This window comes from Oryctolagus cuniculus, chromosome 3 (genome assembly GCF_051225735.1).
Source record: "Oryctolagus cuniculus isolate XC-2025 breed Fujian yellow rabbit chromosome 3, ASM5122573v1, whole genome shotgun sequence".
Taxonomy (NCBI): Eukaryota; Metazoa; Chordata; class Mammalia; order Lagomorpha; family Leporidae; genus Oryctolagus; species Oryctolagus cuniculus.
In genome coordinates this window covers 37,761,071-37,775,871 of record NC_142869.1, presented here as the reverse complement: position 1 = coordinate 37,775,871, position 14,801 = coordinate 37,761,071, and the positions used below count along the sequence as shown (strand labels likewise).

Here is a 14,801-nt window from a genome sequence, read left to right as displayed (position 1 = left end):
ATAAACTTAATTCAATAAAATTAAGAACAGTACACTGCAAAGGACGCAACCTAGAATGTGAAGACTACCCCAAAAATGAGAGAAAATAACTACAAAACATAGATCTGTTTTAAGGTCTAATACTCAGAATATATAAAGAACTGACAACTCAACAAAATACTCCATTTACAAATGGGCAAAAAGACCTGACTAGACACTTTTCCAAAGATGTAAAATGGCCAACAAGCAGGGCCAGCATTGTAGCGCAGCAGGTGAAGCAACTGCCTGCAAAGTCAGCATCCCAGATGAGCACCAGTTCAAGTCCCAGATGCTCCACTTCCCATCCCACAACCTACTAATGGACCTGGGAAAGCACCAGAAAGAAGATAGCTCAAATAGTTGGACCATTAACACCAATGTGGGAGATCCAGATGGACTTCCAGGCTCCTGGCTTAGCCTCATTCAGCCTTGGCTATTGCGGCCCTTTGGGAAGTAAACCAGTAGGTGGAAGAGCTCTCTAACTGTTCCTTTTACATAAATCTTTTTTTTTAAATGGTCATTGAGTATATAAAAATACGTTCAACATCATTAGCCATCAAGAAAAGGCAAATCAAAATCACAGTGAGATCCCACTTCATCCCCACTACAACGACTATCACCAAAAAGATAACAGGTATTGATCATGTAGAGAAATTAAAACTTTCATAATGTTTCTGGTGAGAATGTAAAAGGGTGCAGCCACTGCTGAGACCATCTGGCAATACTTTATTAAACATAGCAAAGCAGGTGTTTAGTAGTTTAGATGCCTGTGTGTTCCACAACAAAGTACCTAGGTTCAATTCTTGGCTCCTGCTCCTAACTTGGGCTTCCTGCTAAATGCACACTCTTGTTAGGCAGCAGTGATGGCTCAAGTAACTGCATTCCTGCCACACACATGGGAGACCTGGCTTGTGTTTCTGGCTCCTGTGTTTTGGACCGCAGCCCAGCCCCAGGCATTTTGGGGAGTGAAGTACCAGATGGGAGCACTCGTGCTCTAATAAATGAACAAAAATTATTTTAGGGACCGGCGCCGTGGGTAGCGGGTAAAGCCACCGCCTGCAGTGCCGGCATCCCTTATGGGCGCTGGTTCGCATCCCAGAGGCTCCACTTCTGATCCAGCTCTCTGCTATAGCCTGGGAAAGCAGTAGAAGATGGCTCAAGCCCTTGGGCCCCGCACCCGCATGGGAGACCCGGAAGAAACTCCTGGCTTCAGACTGGCGCAGCTCGGCCGTTGTGGCCAACTGAGGAGTGAACCAGAGGATGGAAGACCTCTCTCTCTCCCTCTCCTTCTCTGTGTAACTCTGCCTTTCAAATAAATAAATAAATCTTTTTTAAAAATTATTTTCAATAAATTTTAATTATTAAAAAGATAGTTACTATAAGGGACCCAGCAATTTGACCCCTATGTAAATACACAAAGAAGCCAAAAACACATGTCCACAGAGCATATATAAATGCTCATATTCTTATTCATAATAGCTGAAATATGGAACCAAACCAAATGTCCATCAACTGGTAAGCAGAAAACATAAAATATAGCAAAATGTGTTCTAGCCTAGAGCCAGCCCTCTCAGGATGAAGATGATACCTCTCACTAAAGTGTCCACTCCTTGAGTCTAAACAATTTCAAGAAAAACAGTTTTGTTCAAAATTAGCAAAAAGAGATTGTGAAAATCTTTTTTCCCATAACAGAAAAATAGGCAGGACTCAAAAAAAAAAAAAAAAGGAAAAAAACAAAAAGGATTGTGGCAGGCATCTAGCCTCATGATCACGACGTCTGAATAACCTGGGTTCCAGACATGGCTCCATCTTCCTGCGAGGCAGCAAAGGCAGCTCAGGTACTTGAGCATGCAGACGGGCAAGCCAGGGGAGACCGGTATACATTCCCAGCTTCTGGCTCTAGCCGACTGCGCACATCTGAAGAGTGAACCAGTGGAGGGGGATTTTTCTCTAATAAAAATTATTAAAAAGAAAAAAAGGGGGCCGGTGCCGTTGCACACTAGGTTATTCCTCCGCCTGCAGCACCGGCATCCCATATGGGCACCAATTCTAGTCCTGGATGCTCCTCTTCCAGTCCAGCTCTCTGTTGTGGCCTGGGATAGCAGTGGAGGATGGCCCAAGTCCTTGGGCCCCTGCACCCACATGGGAGACCAGGAAGAAGCACCTGGCTTTGGATCGGCACAGCGCCGGCCGTGGCGGCCATTTGGGGAGTGAACCAATGGAAGGAAGACCTTTCTCTCTGTCTCTCTTTCTGTAATTCTACCTGTCAAACAAATAAATAAATAAATAAATAAATCTTAAAAAAAAAAAAGGGGGCAGATAACCCAGACTCAACCACAGAATCACAAGACCAACTCCTAGAGACATTTCTTGACAAAAGTATAATCAGATTTTTTTTTTTAAGTATAAGCCTCTTCTATCTCCAACAGACGTAAAATTTAGTAAATGAAAATTCCATTTTAAATGACTTATTTTCTTTAAAATTTATTTTATTTGAAAGGCAGAATAACAGAGGGTCAGAAGAGATCGTCCATCCATTGGTTCATTCTCCAAATGTCCACAACAGCCACAACTGGGCCAGGCCGAAGCCAGGAGCCAAGAACTCCATCTGGATCTCTCACATGGGTGGCAGGGCCCAAACAATTGTGCCATCATCTGCTGCTCCCAGACGCATTAGCAGAAAGCTGGATCAGAACCAGAAGCAAGAATTGGTACCAGGCACTCTAATATGGAACACAGGTATCCCAAGCAGCAGCTTAACCCTCTATACCACCACTTTGTCTTATTTAAATCATTCTTTCCTATGCATGAGAAATGATTCATATATTGGAGGAGGTTAAAGAAAAATAATGAAACTTGCCAGTGCCACGGCTCACTAGGCTAATCCTCCGCCTTGCGGCGCCAACACCCAGGGATCTTGTCCCGGTCGGGGTGCCGGATTCTGTCCCGATTACTCCTCTTCCAGTCCAGCTCTCTGCTGTGGCCTGGGAAGGCAGTGGAGGATGGCCCAAGTGCTTGGGCCCTGCACCCACATGGGAGACCAGGAGGAAGCACCTGGCTCCTGGCTTCAGATCGGCACAGCGTGCTGGCCGTAGTGGCAATTTGGGGAGTGAACCAATGGAAAGGAAGATCTTTCTCTCTGTCTCTCTCTCCTTCACTTTCTAACTCTGTCAAAAAAAAAAAAAAAGAATGAAACTCACCTGTCCAATGACTTTGAGTTTAATGTACTCTCCTTCCTTCTTATCCCCCAAGTCCTCAGTTGAAGGTTTTGCCTCCTGAAAGAGAAGAAAATTTCAGAATAAAACTTCCTATATTTTAACCACTAAATTACGAATATCCATTACTTTCCCTCCGGGTACAAAATCCCTACCTGAGAATAAAAAGAGCATTAATTTTCTCTGCCCATCAAGCGAAAAAAGGCCTACATCAATTACTACCCCAAAAACCAGTTCAATACAAATGAAGGAAGGGGACTCTTTATCATATCCTATAGGAATTGTCTAAATTTACTATGCATCAAAATCACACCTGTAAGAACTGTTTTTTCTTTTTTTTTAAGGGGAGAGGTACGGGGCCCGCACTGTGGTGCAGAGGGTTAAAGTCCTGGCCTGCAACACTGGCATCCTATATGGGCGCTAGTTCAAGTCCCAGCTGCTCCACTTCCAATCGAGCTCTCCGCTCCTGGGAAAGCAGCGGAGGATGGTCCAAGTCCTTGGGCCCCTGCACCCACATGGGAGACCTGGAAGAAGCTCCTGGCTCTGGATCAGCTCAGTTCTAGCTGTTGTGGCCATTTGGGAAGTGAACCAGCAGATGGAAGACTTCCCTTTCTCTTTGCCTCTGTCTCTTTGTAACTCTGCCTTTCAAATAAATACACAAATCATTTTTTAAAAATACCCCACCCCATTTTTTATTCACTAAGTCTGGTGCAGGGCTGACAACTTGTTCCTAAGAAGTTCCCAGGTGATACTGAGGAGGCTTTCAGCCAGAAAGATAACCTGGAAACTGTTGTCTTATAGTCACTCTCTGTCCCTCCCCCAAACTCTTAGCCACACACCTAAATGTAATATTATCTTCTCACAGCCTATCCTGAGTTTACTCCAATTACAAAACTGTACTGGAGGCCGGCGCCGCGGCTCACTAGGCTAATCCTCCGCCTAGCGGCGCCGGCACACCGGGTTCTAGTCCTGGTCGGGGCGCCGGATTCTGTCCTGGTTGCCCCTCTTCCAGGCCAGCTCTCTGCTGTGGCCAGGGAGTGCAGTGGAGGATGGCCCAGGTGCTTGGGCCCTGCACCCCATGGGAGACCAGGAAAAGCACTTGGCTCCTGGCTCCTGGCTCCTGCCATTGGATCAGCGCGGTGCGCCGGCCGCGGCGGCCATTGGAGGGTGAACCAACGGCAAAGGAAGACCTTTCTCTCTGTCTCTCTCACTGTCCACTCTGCCTGTCAAAAAAAAAAAAACAAAAAACAAAAAAAAAAAAACTGTACTGGAGGTAAAAATTAACCATATTAGCATAAGTAAAGGCTATTTAGAAAATAAAATCAAATAGCAAAGTACTGACCTAAGGTACTCCCTGTGGAGTCAACACATTAGTTTTATACCATCTATTATTACTTTTTTAAGATTTACTCATTTATTTGAAAGGCAGAGTGACAGAGAGAGAGGGGTGTAGTGACAGACAGGGATGGAGAGACAAAGAGAGAGATCTCCTCTGCTGATTCACTCCTTAAATGCACGCACAGCCAGGGCTGGCACCGGGATGAGGCCAAGAGGCAGGAACTCCATGCATCTCCCACCTGGGTGGCAAGAACTCAAGAACCTGGGCCATGATCTGCTGCCTCCCAGATACATCAGCTGGGAGCTGGATAGAAACAAAGTAGCCAGGATTCAAACCAGCACCTTGATATGGAACATGAGCATCCAAAGTGGCAGCTTAATCCACTGCACCACAAGGCCTGCCCCTCATCTATTACTTTTAAACTATCTGAGGTACTATATCCAAGATTAGAAGATACAGCTTGGCTGGAAAAAAATTAAGGGTGTTGGATTAGAATTGGGGGAAAAAAGCACACACAGAGTCAGCAAGGAAAGGAAAAAGAACACCAAAAGGAAATCAAGAAAACAGGGTTACAAAATAATTAAAATAGGCCGGCGCCACGGCTCACTTGGCTAATCCTCCGCCTGCGGTGCCAACACCCCGGGTTCTAGTCCCGGTTGGGGTGCTGGATTCTGTCCCGGATGTTCCTCCTCCAGTCCAGCTCTCTGCTGTGGCCAGGGAGGGCAGTGGAGGATGGCCCAAGTCCTTGGGCCCTGCACCCTCATGGGAGACCAGGAGGAAGCACCTGGCTCCTGGCTTCAGATTGGCACAGTGCACCGGCAGTAGTGGCCATCTGAGGAGTGAACCAACGAAAAAGGAAGACTTTTCTCTCTGTTTCTCTCTAACTCTGCCTGTCAAAAATTTTTAAAAGATAATAAAAATTTTAAAAAATTATAAAAATAATTCAAATAAAGGGATTTTGAGAAGAAAAAATCATAATCACTTAGTTGAAATACTTACCATGAAGTACCTCAACAAGTGAAATCATGTTGCGAAAGGAATACTTTGGAGAATTTCCCAATGGTATGGTAAAAGTAGCTTCCCCCCACATGTTCCATAGTAGCCATCAAATTATAAACTTATTATACTCTAATTATTCATAATAATGTCAAAGAAGCCACACTTTATAAGAATATAACCATACTGTATTTCATAAGTAAATTACCTGTGTACCTCATGCCAGTGACTTAAAACTACTAAATTTTTTAACATTTAAAAATTACTAAAACATACTAAATGAGAAAGTTATTTTTTCCTTAAGATACAGGCTAGGCTAGGGAAATGCTTAGAAAACAGAATTGGTTTTCTTAGTATGAATCCATGCCAATTTTTCATTCTACAGTGCTTTCAACATTTGCTGACTTCTGAATATTACGGCAACAGGCAAAATCAATCTTCTCTAGTGAGACAGTATCCACCTGAAAACTAGAAGACTGGCTTCAAATACAGTCTCACTGCCACATTTCTATGAACTGATACTCATAGTAAACAGCTGCATCTGCCTTTTAGTGTCCAGAGGCGAGAGAGCTTACTGCACGCAGTGAAGGGCAGTGAACAGCAACTGAGCCCGGGGGCCTGAGCACCGGCAGGGGCGGCTGGTAAGAGGCTGTGTGTGAGTTAGCACAAAGGACCACAGCCCCTCCTTTGTAGCGCTGCACGAGCACAATAGCAGCGATTCTGTTCCTGTGTTCCTAGACAGGGCAGCCACAGCGGCTACAGAGAACAATTCTTCCCTCTCCCCAGTCCATCACCCACAGCATTTCAGAACTCGCCTTCTGAGCACGCTTCTCTGATCAAAAGCAGAAACAGCTTCCACGACTTTAAGGCCTCCACAGCACATTCAGTTCTCTCATCATCAACCTCAGTTCTCAGTCTCCTCTCACGGTTCCCTTTATAAACCCAGGGATTCTGGTAAATCAGACAATCTGCCGTTCCCCAAGTATGTCCACTAGCATTCTTCCATCTTGGGCCCTTTCGCACCTCAGTTTCCTTTACTGGGACTGTAATACCCTCTCCCAGCCTCTCCTGAAATCCCCTCAACAATACCCATCCCACACACCAACGAAATCCAGTATATTCAAAAACTCTTCCAGAACTATCACTCCCCAACCTCCCAAAAGAAATGAGTTATCTTCCTTCAGTGTTCCTACTGCAATGTATTCCTCTTGTATGGCATTTACTCTCAACTTCAAAATGGTCCCTTCAACTTTTTACAGCTTGCTTATTCAGCATTTAATATGCTCTCTTTCACACTCAACTCACTGTAACCTGGTCTATGCCCATTTCACTTGACACTGCCCTCACCAAGGGTTACCAGTTGGACTCCTTACTGCTAAACCCAATGGATACTTTCTTTCTTTAAAAAAAAAAAAAAAAAATTTATTTATTTATTTGAAAGGCAGAGTTACACAGAGGGAGAAGGAGAGGCAGAGAAAGAGGACTTCCATCCACTGGCTGACTCCCCAGATGGCCACAACGGCCGGAGCTACGTCGATCCAAAGCCAGGAGCCAGGAAATTTTTCCGGGTCTCCCACGTGGGTGCAGGGACCCAAGAACTTGGGCCATCTTGTACCGCTCTTCCAGACCATAGCAGAGAGCTGGATTGGAAGTGGAACAGCCGGGACTGAACCGGTGCCCATATGGGATGCCGGCACTGCAAGCAGCGGCCTCACTCGCTACACCATATCGCCGCCGCCCCCCTCAATGAATACTTTCAACTCTCATCTTTGACTCTGTAAAACAATAGATACTGATGACTTCTTTCTGGAAAATTCTCTACCTCTAGCTTCCAAGTTCCAATCTCTCCTCATCTTGACCACTTCTTTAAATGCTGGTCTTCCTCTAAGTTCCATGTCTTCAGTCTTCTGCTCGGCAGTTTGCCTCTCCCGGTGGGTGACCTACGAGTTCAACTCCTTCCCATACACTAGTGACTCACAACCACCCCTCCAACCTGACAGCCTCACTGAGCTTCTTACTCATTTACCCAAGCGCCTGCAGATCTACACGCGGATGTCCTCAATGTGAACGTGTCCAAAACAAGATGCATTATCTTTCTTTTAACAATGGCCCTGTCATTGCAGCCACTGGGGGAGTAAACCAGCAGATGGAAGATAACTCTATCCCCTCTCTCTTCTGTGACAAGTTTATATGTTTAATCTTCCCTACAATCTTACAAGGGTCAAGTCCAAATTTTTTCAACTTTATTATGTTTGTAATGCCAAGCACATACTAGGCAGTTAATAAGTTTGTGGAATTAATAAGCTGACAGCACTATTTTCCTTATCATACCACAAAATCTGACTTATGGTTCATACTTCTGTACACAATGTAAGTTTAAACAAAGACTTTCCAGTTTTTTATATTCATGGTTGAGAATTGGACATAATTCACTTCAATTTTGTAAGAACAAATGAACACTTGAGTTTGCAATTTCCAAACGTCCAACCCTGCCACTCTCCCTGAACACTCCATTCTGGGGCTCTCATCTCCACTCTGAACTACCTCAGTAATAATCACCTGCAGTGCCTGTTTAATAGCCTCATGCTTGCTTAACGCTCTTCGAGCTTTTGGTTTGTTCTTTTTTTTTTTTTTTTTTTAAACAAACTAGCCTGGAAAATAAGAAGATCCTAGACAAAAAAAAAAAAAAAAAAAAAGGCCAAAGTTTGTCTCTAGTGATCTCAGTGTTCTTTGTGTGTGCCTCTTTCCTTCTCTCCCGTCTGAAAAAGAAGCCGATGCAAAGTGGTATGGCACACCAGTCACAAAACAGTGAAAGCATTCAGCTCTGGGCCTGGGACACCAGGTCATCAAAGAAAAAAATCCCAGGGAGGACTAGTTGAATTGGCTGAAAAGGGTACACAGTCACACAGCAGAAGAAACTGCTGATGGAAAGAAACCTTAAGTGTACATACAAGATCAATACAAAAACTGAAAATCTCTGAATTTCAGGTCTAGATCATCCAGAGATCAAAATCTGATAACTGGTGTGGTAAAGGAATATACCAGGCACCACGCACTATCAACTCCATTATCCAAGATACAGATCAACAACTCGAAAAGAGATGGCTAGATCTGGAAAGGGAGCTAGATTGGAAAAGATATGGAAAACAAAATTTTTCCTTTTGTTAAAAGAAATTATCTTTCTCTTAGAGACACACTGAAATATTTACAGATGAAATGACAGGGGACTAGCTTCAAAATAACATGGGGTGCTGCAGGTGAAATATGGGCCCAGACATGGTTACATGGGATTCATTATATATACATTAATTTTCCATAATAAAAAATTTCATTAAAAATGCATTCACCCAAAGGCAGGTGTTTGGCCTAGCAGTTACAGTGCCAGCTGGGACAGCCATGTCCATTTTCAGAGTACCTGGGTTCAATGCCTGGTTCTGATTCCTGACTCCAGCTTCCTGCTAATGCAGAACCTGCGATGCAGTGGTAACAGATCAAGTAATTGGGTCCCCACCACTCAAGAGGGAGACCTGAATCAAACTCCTGGCTCTGACCCAGACCCAACCAATGCAGGCATTTGAGGAGTGAACTACAGGATGAAAGCTTACTGTCTAAAATAAATAGATTTTTTAAGGCAAAGTTTGAAAAATATTGTATATACCAATTTATTTCATCTCTTAATGAAGAAACCTCAGACTAAACTGGAGGGACCAGAGCAGTGGCATAGCAGGTAAAGTTGCCGCCTGCAGTGCTAGCATCCCAAGTGGGCACCAGTTAGAGTCCCAGCTGCTCTACTTCTGATCCAGCCCTCTGTTATAGCTTAGGAAAGCAGAAGAAGATGGCCCAAGTCTTTGGGCCCCTGCACTCGCATGGGAGACCCGGAAGAAGCTCCTGGCTTCAAATCAGCCCAGCTCCAGCCATTGCAGCCATCTGGGGAGTGAGTCAGTGGATGGAAGACCTCTCTCTCTTTCTCTTTCTTTCTTTCTCTCTCTCTCTCTCTCTCTCTCTCTGCCTCTCTGTAATTCTGCCTTTCAAGTAAATAAATAAGTCTTTAAAAAAAAAAAAAAAAGGATTAAACTGGATACTTCTAGTACTTAGATCCATTACTGAAAGGTAAAAACCTAGAATTACAATAGTCACGTCCCTCTTACTTAAATGGATTTACCAAAATACTAAAAACATAGAAGTACAAATACATTTTCAAACTTCATGAGACAATACTAGAAATTTGGAATAGAACTGACCAGATTTAATGCCATAACTTTGGGGCTGGCGCTGTGGCATAGTGGGTAAAACTGCCGCCTACAGTGCCACCATCCCATATGGGCGCCGGTTCGAGTCCCGGCTGCTCCACTTCCAATCCAGCTTTCTGCTATGGCCTGGGAAAGCAGTAGAAGATGGTCCTTGGGCCCCTGCACCCACATGGAAGACCCAGAAGAAACTCCTGGCTCCGGATTGGTTCAGTTCTGGCCGTTGTGGCCATTAGGGGAGTGACCAGCAGATGGAAGAGCTCTCTCTCTCATTATCTCTCTCGCTTTGTAACTCTGCTTTTTAAAGTAATAATATTAAAAAAAAAAAAAAGCACCATAAATTCAAGGCTTAAGTGAAAGCTGGCAAGACATTGGGCCTTCTGTTTATTAACATTCAACCCTCAACTGTGGTTAAACACTAGATATGCAGTTTCTCAGGAACTAAAAATTATAATTGAAAATGTTATTGGTTGTGTAAACCCCTTGAACATGCTCTTATATAAAGCCTGGAACAAACTGGCTTATTTGTATCTGAAAGTATTAGCAAAACCGATTTGGAGGTTTGGCAGGCACCTATTTTTCCCCTTCTTCCTTACAAAGCAAAGCCTTAACTTGCCCAGCTGAAAAAACAGATCTCCAGGCTCTAGCAGTGTGTTGCAGCGTGCTATACCACTGCCTCCAGCATGAGCATCCCACACAGACACTGGTCCAAGTCCCAGCTGCTCCACTTCCTATCCAGCTCCCTACTAATGTGCCCGGGAAAGCAGCAGAAGATGGCCCAAATTACTTGGGCTCCTCTACTCACAAGGGAGACCTGGAAGAAGCTCCTGGCTTCAAGCTTTGTCCAGTCCTGGCTGTTGTAGCCATTTAGGGAGTGAACCAGTAATGAAAGATGTCAATAACTCTCTCTCTATCTCTCTCTCCTTATCTCTCTTTGTAACTCTGCTTTTCAAATAAATAACATATTTTAAAAAAAAGAAATAACCAGGTAAATAAAATATAACGTGCCTTTTCCTTTTGCCCCTCCCCCTTTTCTCCAGCTAAGAACACAAAGTAGCCTTTTTTTGTGCCCCAAGAGACAAGCATTAGGGTGAAAGGTAACCTGTTAAGGGTTGTGGCTACTTATTCCAGACTTCTTGTTTCATGAGAAAAATTAACAGCATACTTGTTTAACTTATAATATATCAGATTTTCTATTATTCAGTCTAAAAGTAATCCTGTCACAGAAGGTGCTATAAATGCTATCTTTTGATGCATGTTAAATATAGCTCCGGGAGTGTGTGTTTAGTGGTTAAGACGCCCACATCACTTTATCAAGAGTATCTGGGTTCAATTCCTAGCTTTAGCTGCTGACTCCAGCTTCCTCTCCGCAGTCGGTGAGAAGCAGCTATGACGACTCTATGACTGGGCTCCTGCCACCCACAGGGCAGACCTGCAATGAGCTCCTGGCACTGGCTTTCAACTACAGCCCAGCCTTCGAGGTTGCAGCCATCTGCAGAGCAAACCAGTGGACAGAGCTCTGTCTCTGTGCTTCTCAAATAAATAGAAGTTTAAATAAATTAATTAAATTAAAAGTCCTAGAAAACTGCCCCAACACTTCAAAAGCAGAATAAGTAAACTATGGTGCAGTCACACAATGGAATGCAACACTCCGATGAGACTTCATAACACACAACTACATAAGACAACGGCCAAATCTCGAAATGACGCTAAGAAGCCGGACACAGAAGTACGCATTACGTGATTCTATTCACAAAATGCTGTTATGTGTAAAAACAGACAGAACTAATTTATGTGTTAAAAACCAGGACACTGGCTCTTCATATGGGTGTTGACTGCATAGATGTGTTCAGTATGTGAAAATTCAGCAAGTTTTAGGGCCCAGTTCTGTGGCGCAGAGGTTAAGCTATCATCTGTGATCCCACAGAAGCTCCAGCACTTCTGACCCAGCTCCCTGCTAATGCACCTGGGAAAGCAGCAGCAGATGGCCCAAGTGCCTGGGCCCCTGCCACCCGCATCGGAGACCCTGCAGAAGTTTCTGGCTCCTGGCTTCAGCCTGGTCCAGTCCTGGCAGTTGTGGCCATTTGAGAAGTGAACTCACTCTCTGTCACCCTCTCTGTAATTCTGCCTTTCAAATAAATAAATAAATCTTTAAAAACAAAATTAAGTATCCAGTGTGCTGAACACTTTAAAAATAAAGAAAATCTGATTCCTAGCTCTCAAAAAACTAACAATCTAATGGAGACACTTACATATCACTGCAACAAAAGATATTTATATAATAATATATCAAAATTACAATAGAATGGCAAGTATTTGGCACAGCAGTTAAGACACCCACATCCCTATCAGAGTCCCAGCTCCACTCCCAATCCAGCTCCCTGCTAATGCCCAACCAGGGAGGAAGGGGTAATGGCTCAAATATTTGGGTGCCTGCCCACCCACGTGGGAGACCGAGTCACAGTTCCAGGCCCCTGGCTTCAGTATGTCCTAGTCCTGACTGTTGTAGACATGGGGAGTGAACCAGTGGACGGAAGCTCTGTCTCTGCCTTCCAAATAAAAAATTTTAAAATAAAAACTACAATAGAGCTGTCTTAACAGCAACAGGGGCATACGTGACAACTGCTTTATAGTTTTTTGCTTTTTTTTTTTTAAGATTCATTTGAGCCGGCACCGCGGCTCACTAGGCTAATCCTCCGCCTTGCGGCGCTGGCACACCGGGTTCTAGTCCCAGTCGGGGTGCCGGATTCTGTCCCGGTTGCCCCTCTTCCAGGCCAGCTCTCTGCTGTGGCCCGGGAAGACAGTGGAGGATGGCCCAAGTACTTGGGCCCTGCACCCCATGGGAGACCAGGATAAGTACCTGGCTCCTGCCATTGGATCAGCGCAGTGCGCTGGCCGCAGCGCGCCAGCCGCGGTGGCCATTGGAGGGTGAACCAATGGCAAAAGGAAGACCTTTCTCTCTCTCTCTCTCACTGTCCACTCTGTCAAAAAATTAAAAAAAAAAAAGATTCATTTAGATTCATTTGAAAAGCAGTGAGTGAAAGATAAAGATCTTCCACCTACTGGCTTACTCCCAAAATGTCAAGCCAAAGCCAGGAGCCCAGAATTCCACCTGGGTCTCTCATGTGAGTGGCAGGGACCCAAGTCCTTGGGCCATCATTTGCTACCTTCCCAGGTGCCTCGGCAGGAAGCTGAATCAAAAGCAGAATAGCTGGGACTAAACCAGCACCCCAATATGGATGCAGGTGTCCCAAGTGGCAGCTTTTATTTTTTAAAGATTTGTTTAGGGGTCAGCACTGTGGCACAGCGGGTTAATGCCCTGCCCTGAAGCGTCGGCATCCTATATGGGCACCGGTTCGAGACACAGCTGCTCCACTTCCAATCCAGCTCTCTGCTGTGGCCTGGGAAAGCAGTGGAAGATGGCTTGGGTCCTTGGGCCCCTGCACCTGTGTGGGAGACCTGGAAGAAGCTCCTGGCTCCTGGCTTTGGATCCGTGCAGCTCTGGCCATTGCAGCCGAGTGAGCCATCAGATGGAAGACCTCTCTCTTTCTCTCTGCCTCTCCTCTCTCTGTGTAACTCTTTCAAATAAATGAATAAATCTTAAAAAAAGATTTGTTTAGGCCGGCGCCGTGGCTCACTAGGCTAATCCTCCGCCTTGCGGCGCTGGCACACCGGGTTCTAGTCCCGGTCGGGGCATCGGATTCTGTCCCGGTTGCCCCTCTTCCAGGCCAGCTCTCTGCTGTGGCCCGGGAGTGCAGTGGAGGATGGCCCAAGTACTTGGGCCCTGCACCCCATGGGAGACCAGGATAAGTACCTGGCTCCTGCCATCGGATCAGCGCGGTGCGCTGGCAGCAGCGCACTGGCCGCGGCGGCCATTGGAGGGTGAACCAACGGCAAAGGAAGACCTTTCTCTCTCTCTCTCTCTCTCTCTCTCTGTCCACTCTGCCTGTCAAAAAAAAATTTTTAAAAAAAGATTTGTTTAATCTATTTATTTATTTTGAAAGGAAGAGTGACAGGGCTGGAGGGGGAGAGAAGCAAATGTCAGAAAGAGGGAGAGATAGATATCCATCTTCCATCCACTGGTTCTTTCTTCAAATGCCTGCAAAAGCCAGAGCTGGGCTAGGCTGATGTCAGGAACACAGAACTCCATCTGAACCTCCCACATGGATAGCAGGGACCCAAATACTTTGGCAAACCTGCTGCCTTCCGAGGGGCAATAGCAAGGAGTTGGGTTGGAAGTGGCACAGCCGGGCCTCAAACCAGTATGCCAACATGGGATGTGGGGGTCCCAAAAACTGGATTAACCCACTGAAGCACCACACCCACCCTGCTTTATAGTTTTGAAACTGGAACTACTCAACTAACCTTAATGAGTACTCTAACCATAACAATCACATTCGGTTTTCACAAAACAATTGTTTAGGTGGCTTAGGTTTTAGCCTGCAGATAAGACACCAGTTAAAATGCCTGTATCCCACATCACAATTCAATTCCCAGCAGTGGCTCCTGGCTGTGGCCTCCTGCTGATGCAGGCCCTGGGAGGCAGTAGGGATGGTTCAAGTAACTGGGCTTTGGCCACTCAGGTGGGAATCCAGGAACGCCTATCTGACTCCCAGCTTCAGCCCCACTCCCAACTGGGAAGTAAACCAGCAGCCTGACTTTCTTTGAAGTATTTTATCACGATCTATAGATGCGTTGCTTCCACTAGCAGCATCTCACGTCTGTCAGAGGAGACAGAGTATGTATCACCCCTCTGCTAGGGTAGGAAATGCCTAAAACATTGCCAACCACAGTGTAGGTAACAGCCACAATTTAACATACCTATTCTATGATATAAATAGCATATATCTTAAGAATTTCAAAATGCCACTTCCTAGTATTCTGTTACTTCAAGCTAAATTACCAAAATCAGTAAACATCAACAGGGAACCATAAGAAAAGTATCATGACAAAAAAATATAATAAATATGGCAGATTAAAGATAAC

The 14,801-nt window shown here is 45.0% G+C and overlaps 1 protein-coding gene across 7 annotated transcripts in view; it reads right to left on the bottom strand.

Moving 5' to 3' along the window:
• The window catches only part of SUMO1 (small ubiquitin like modifier 1), a 30,883-nt gene that overhangs the window by 12,452 nt on the left and 3,630 nt on the right, over nucleotides 1-14,801 (bottom strand). For all 7 annotated transcript variants that reach the window (XM_089330051.1, XM_002712536.6, XM_089330054.1 and 4 more), the window contains exon 2: nucleotides 3,219-3,293. In XM_089330051.1, the coding sequence (XP_089186177.1) occupies nucleotides 3,219-3,293 (75 nt within the window). The remainder of the gene's footprint in view (nucleotides 1-3,218; nucleotides 3,294-14,801) is intronic.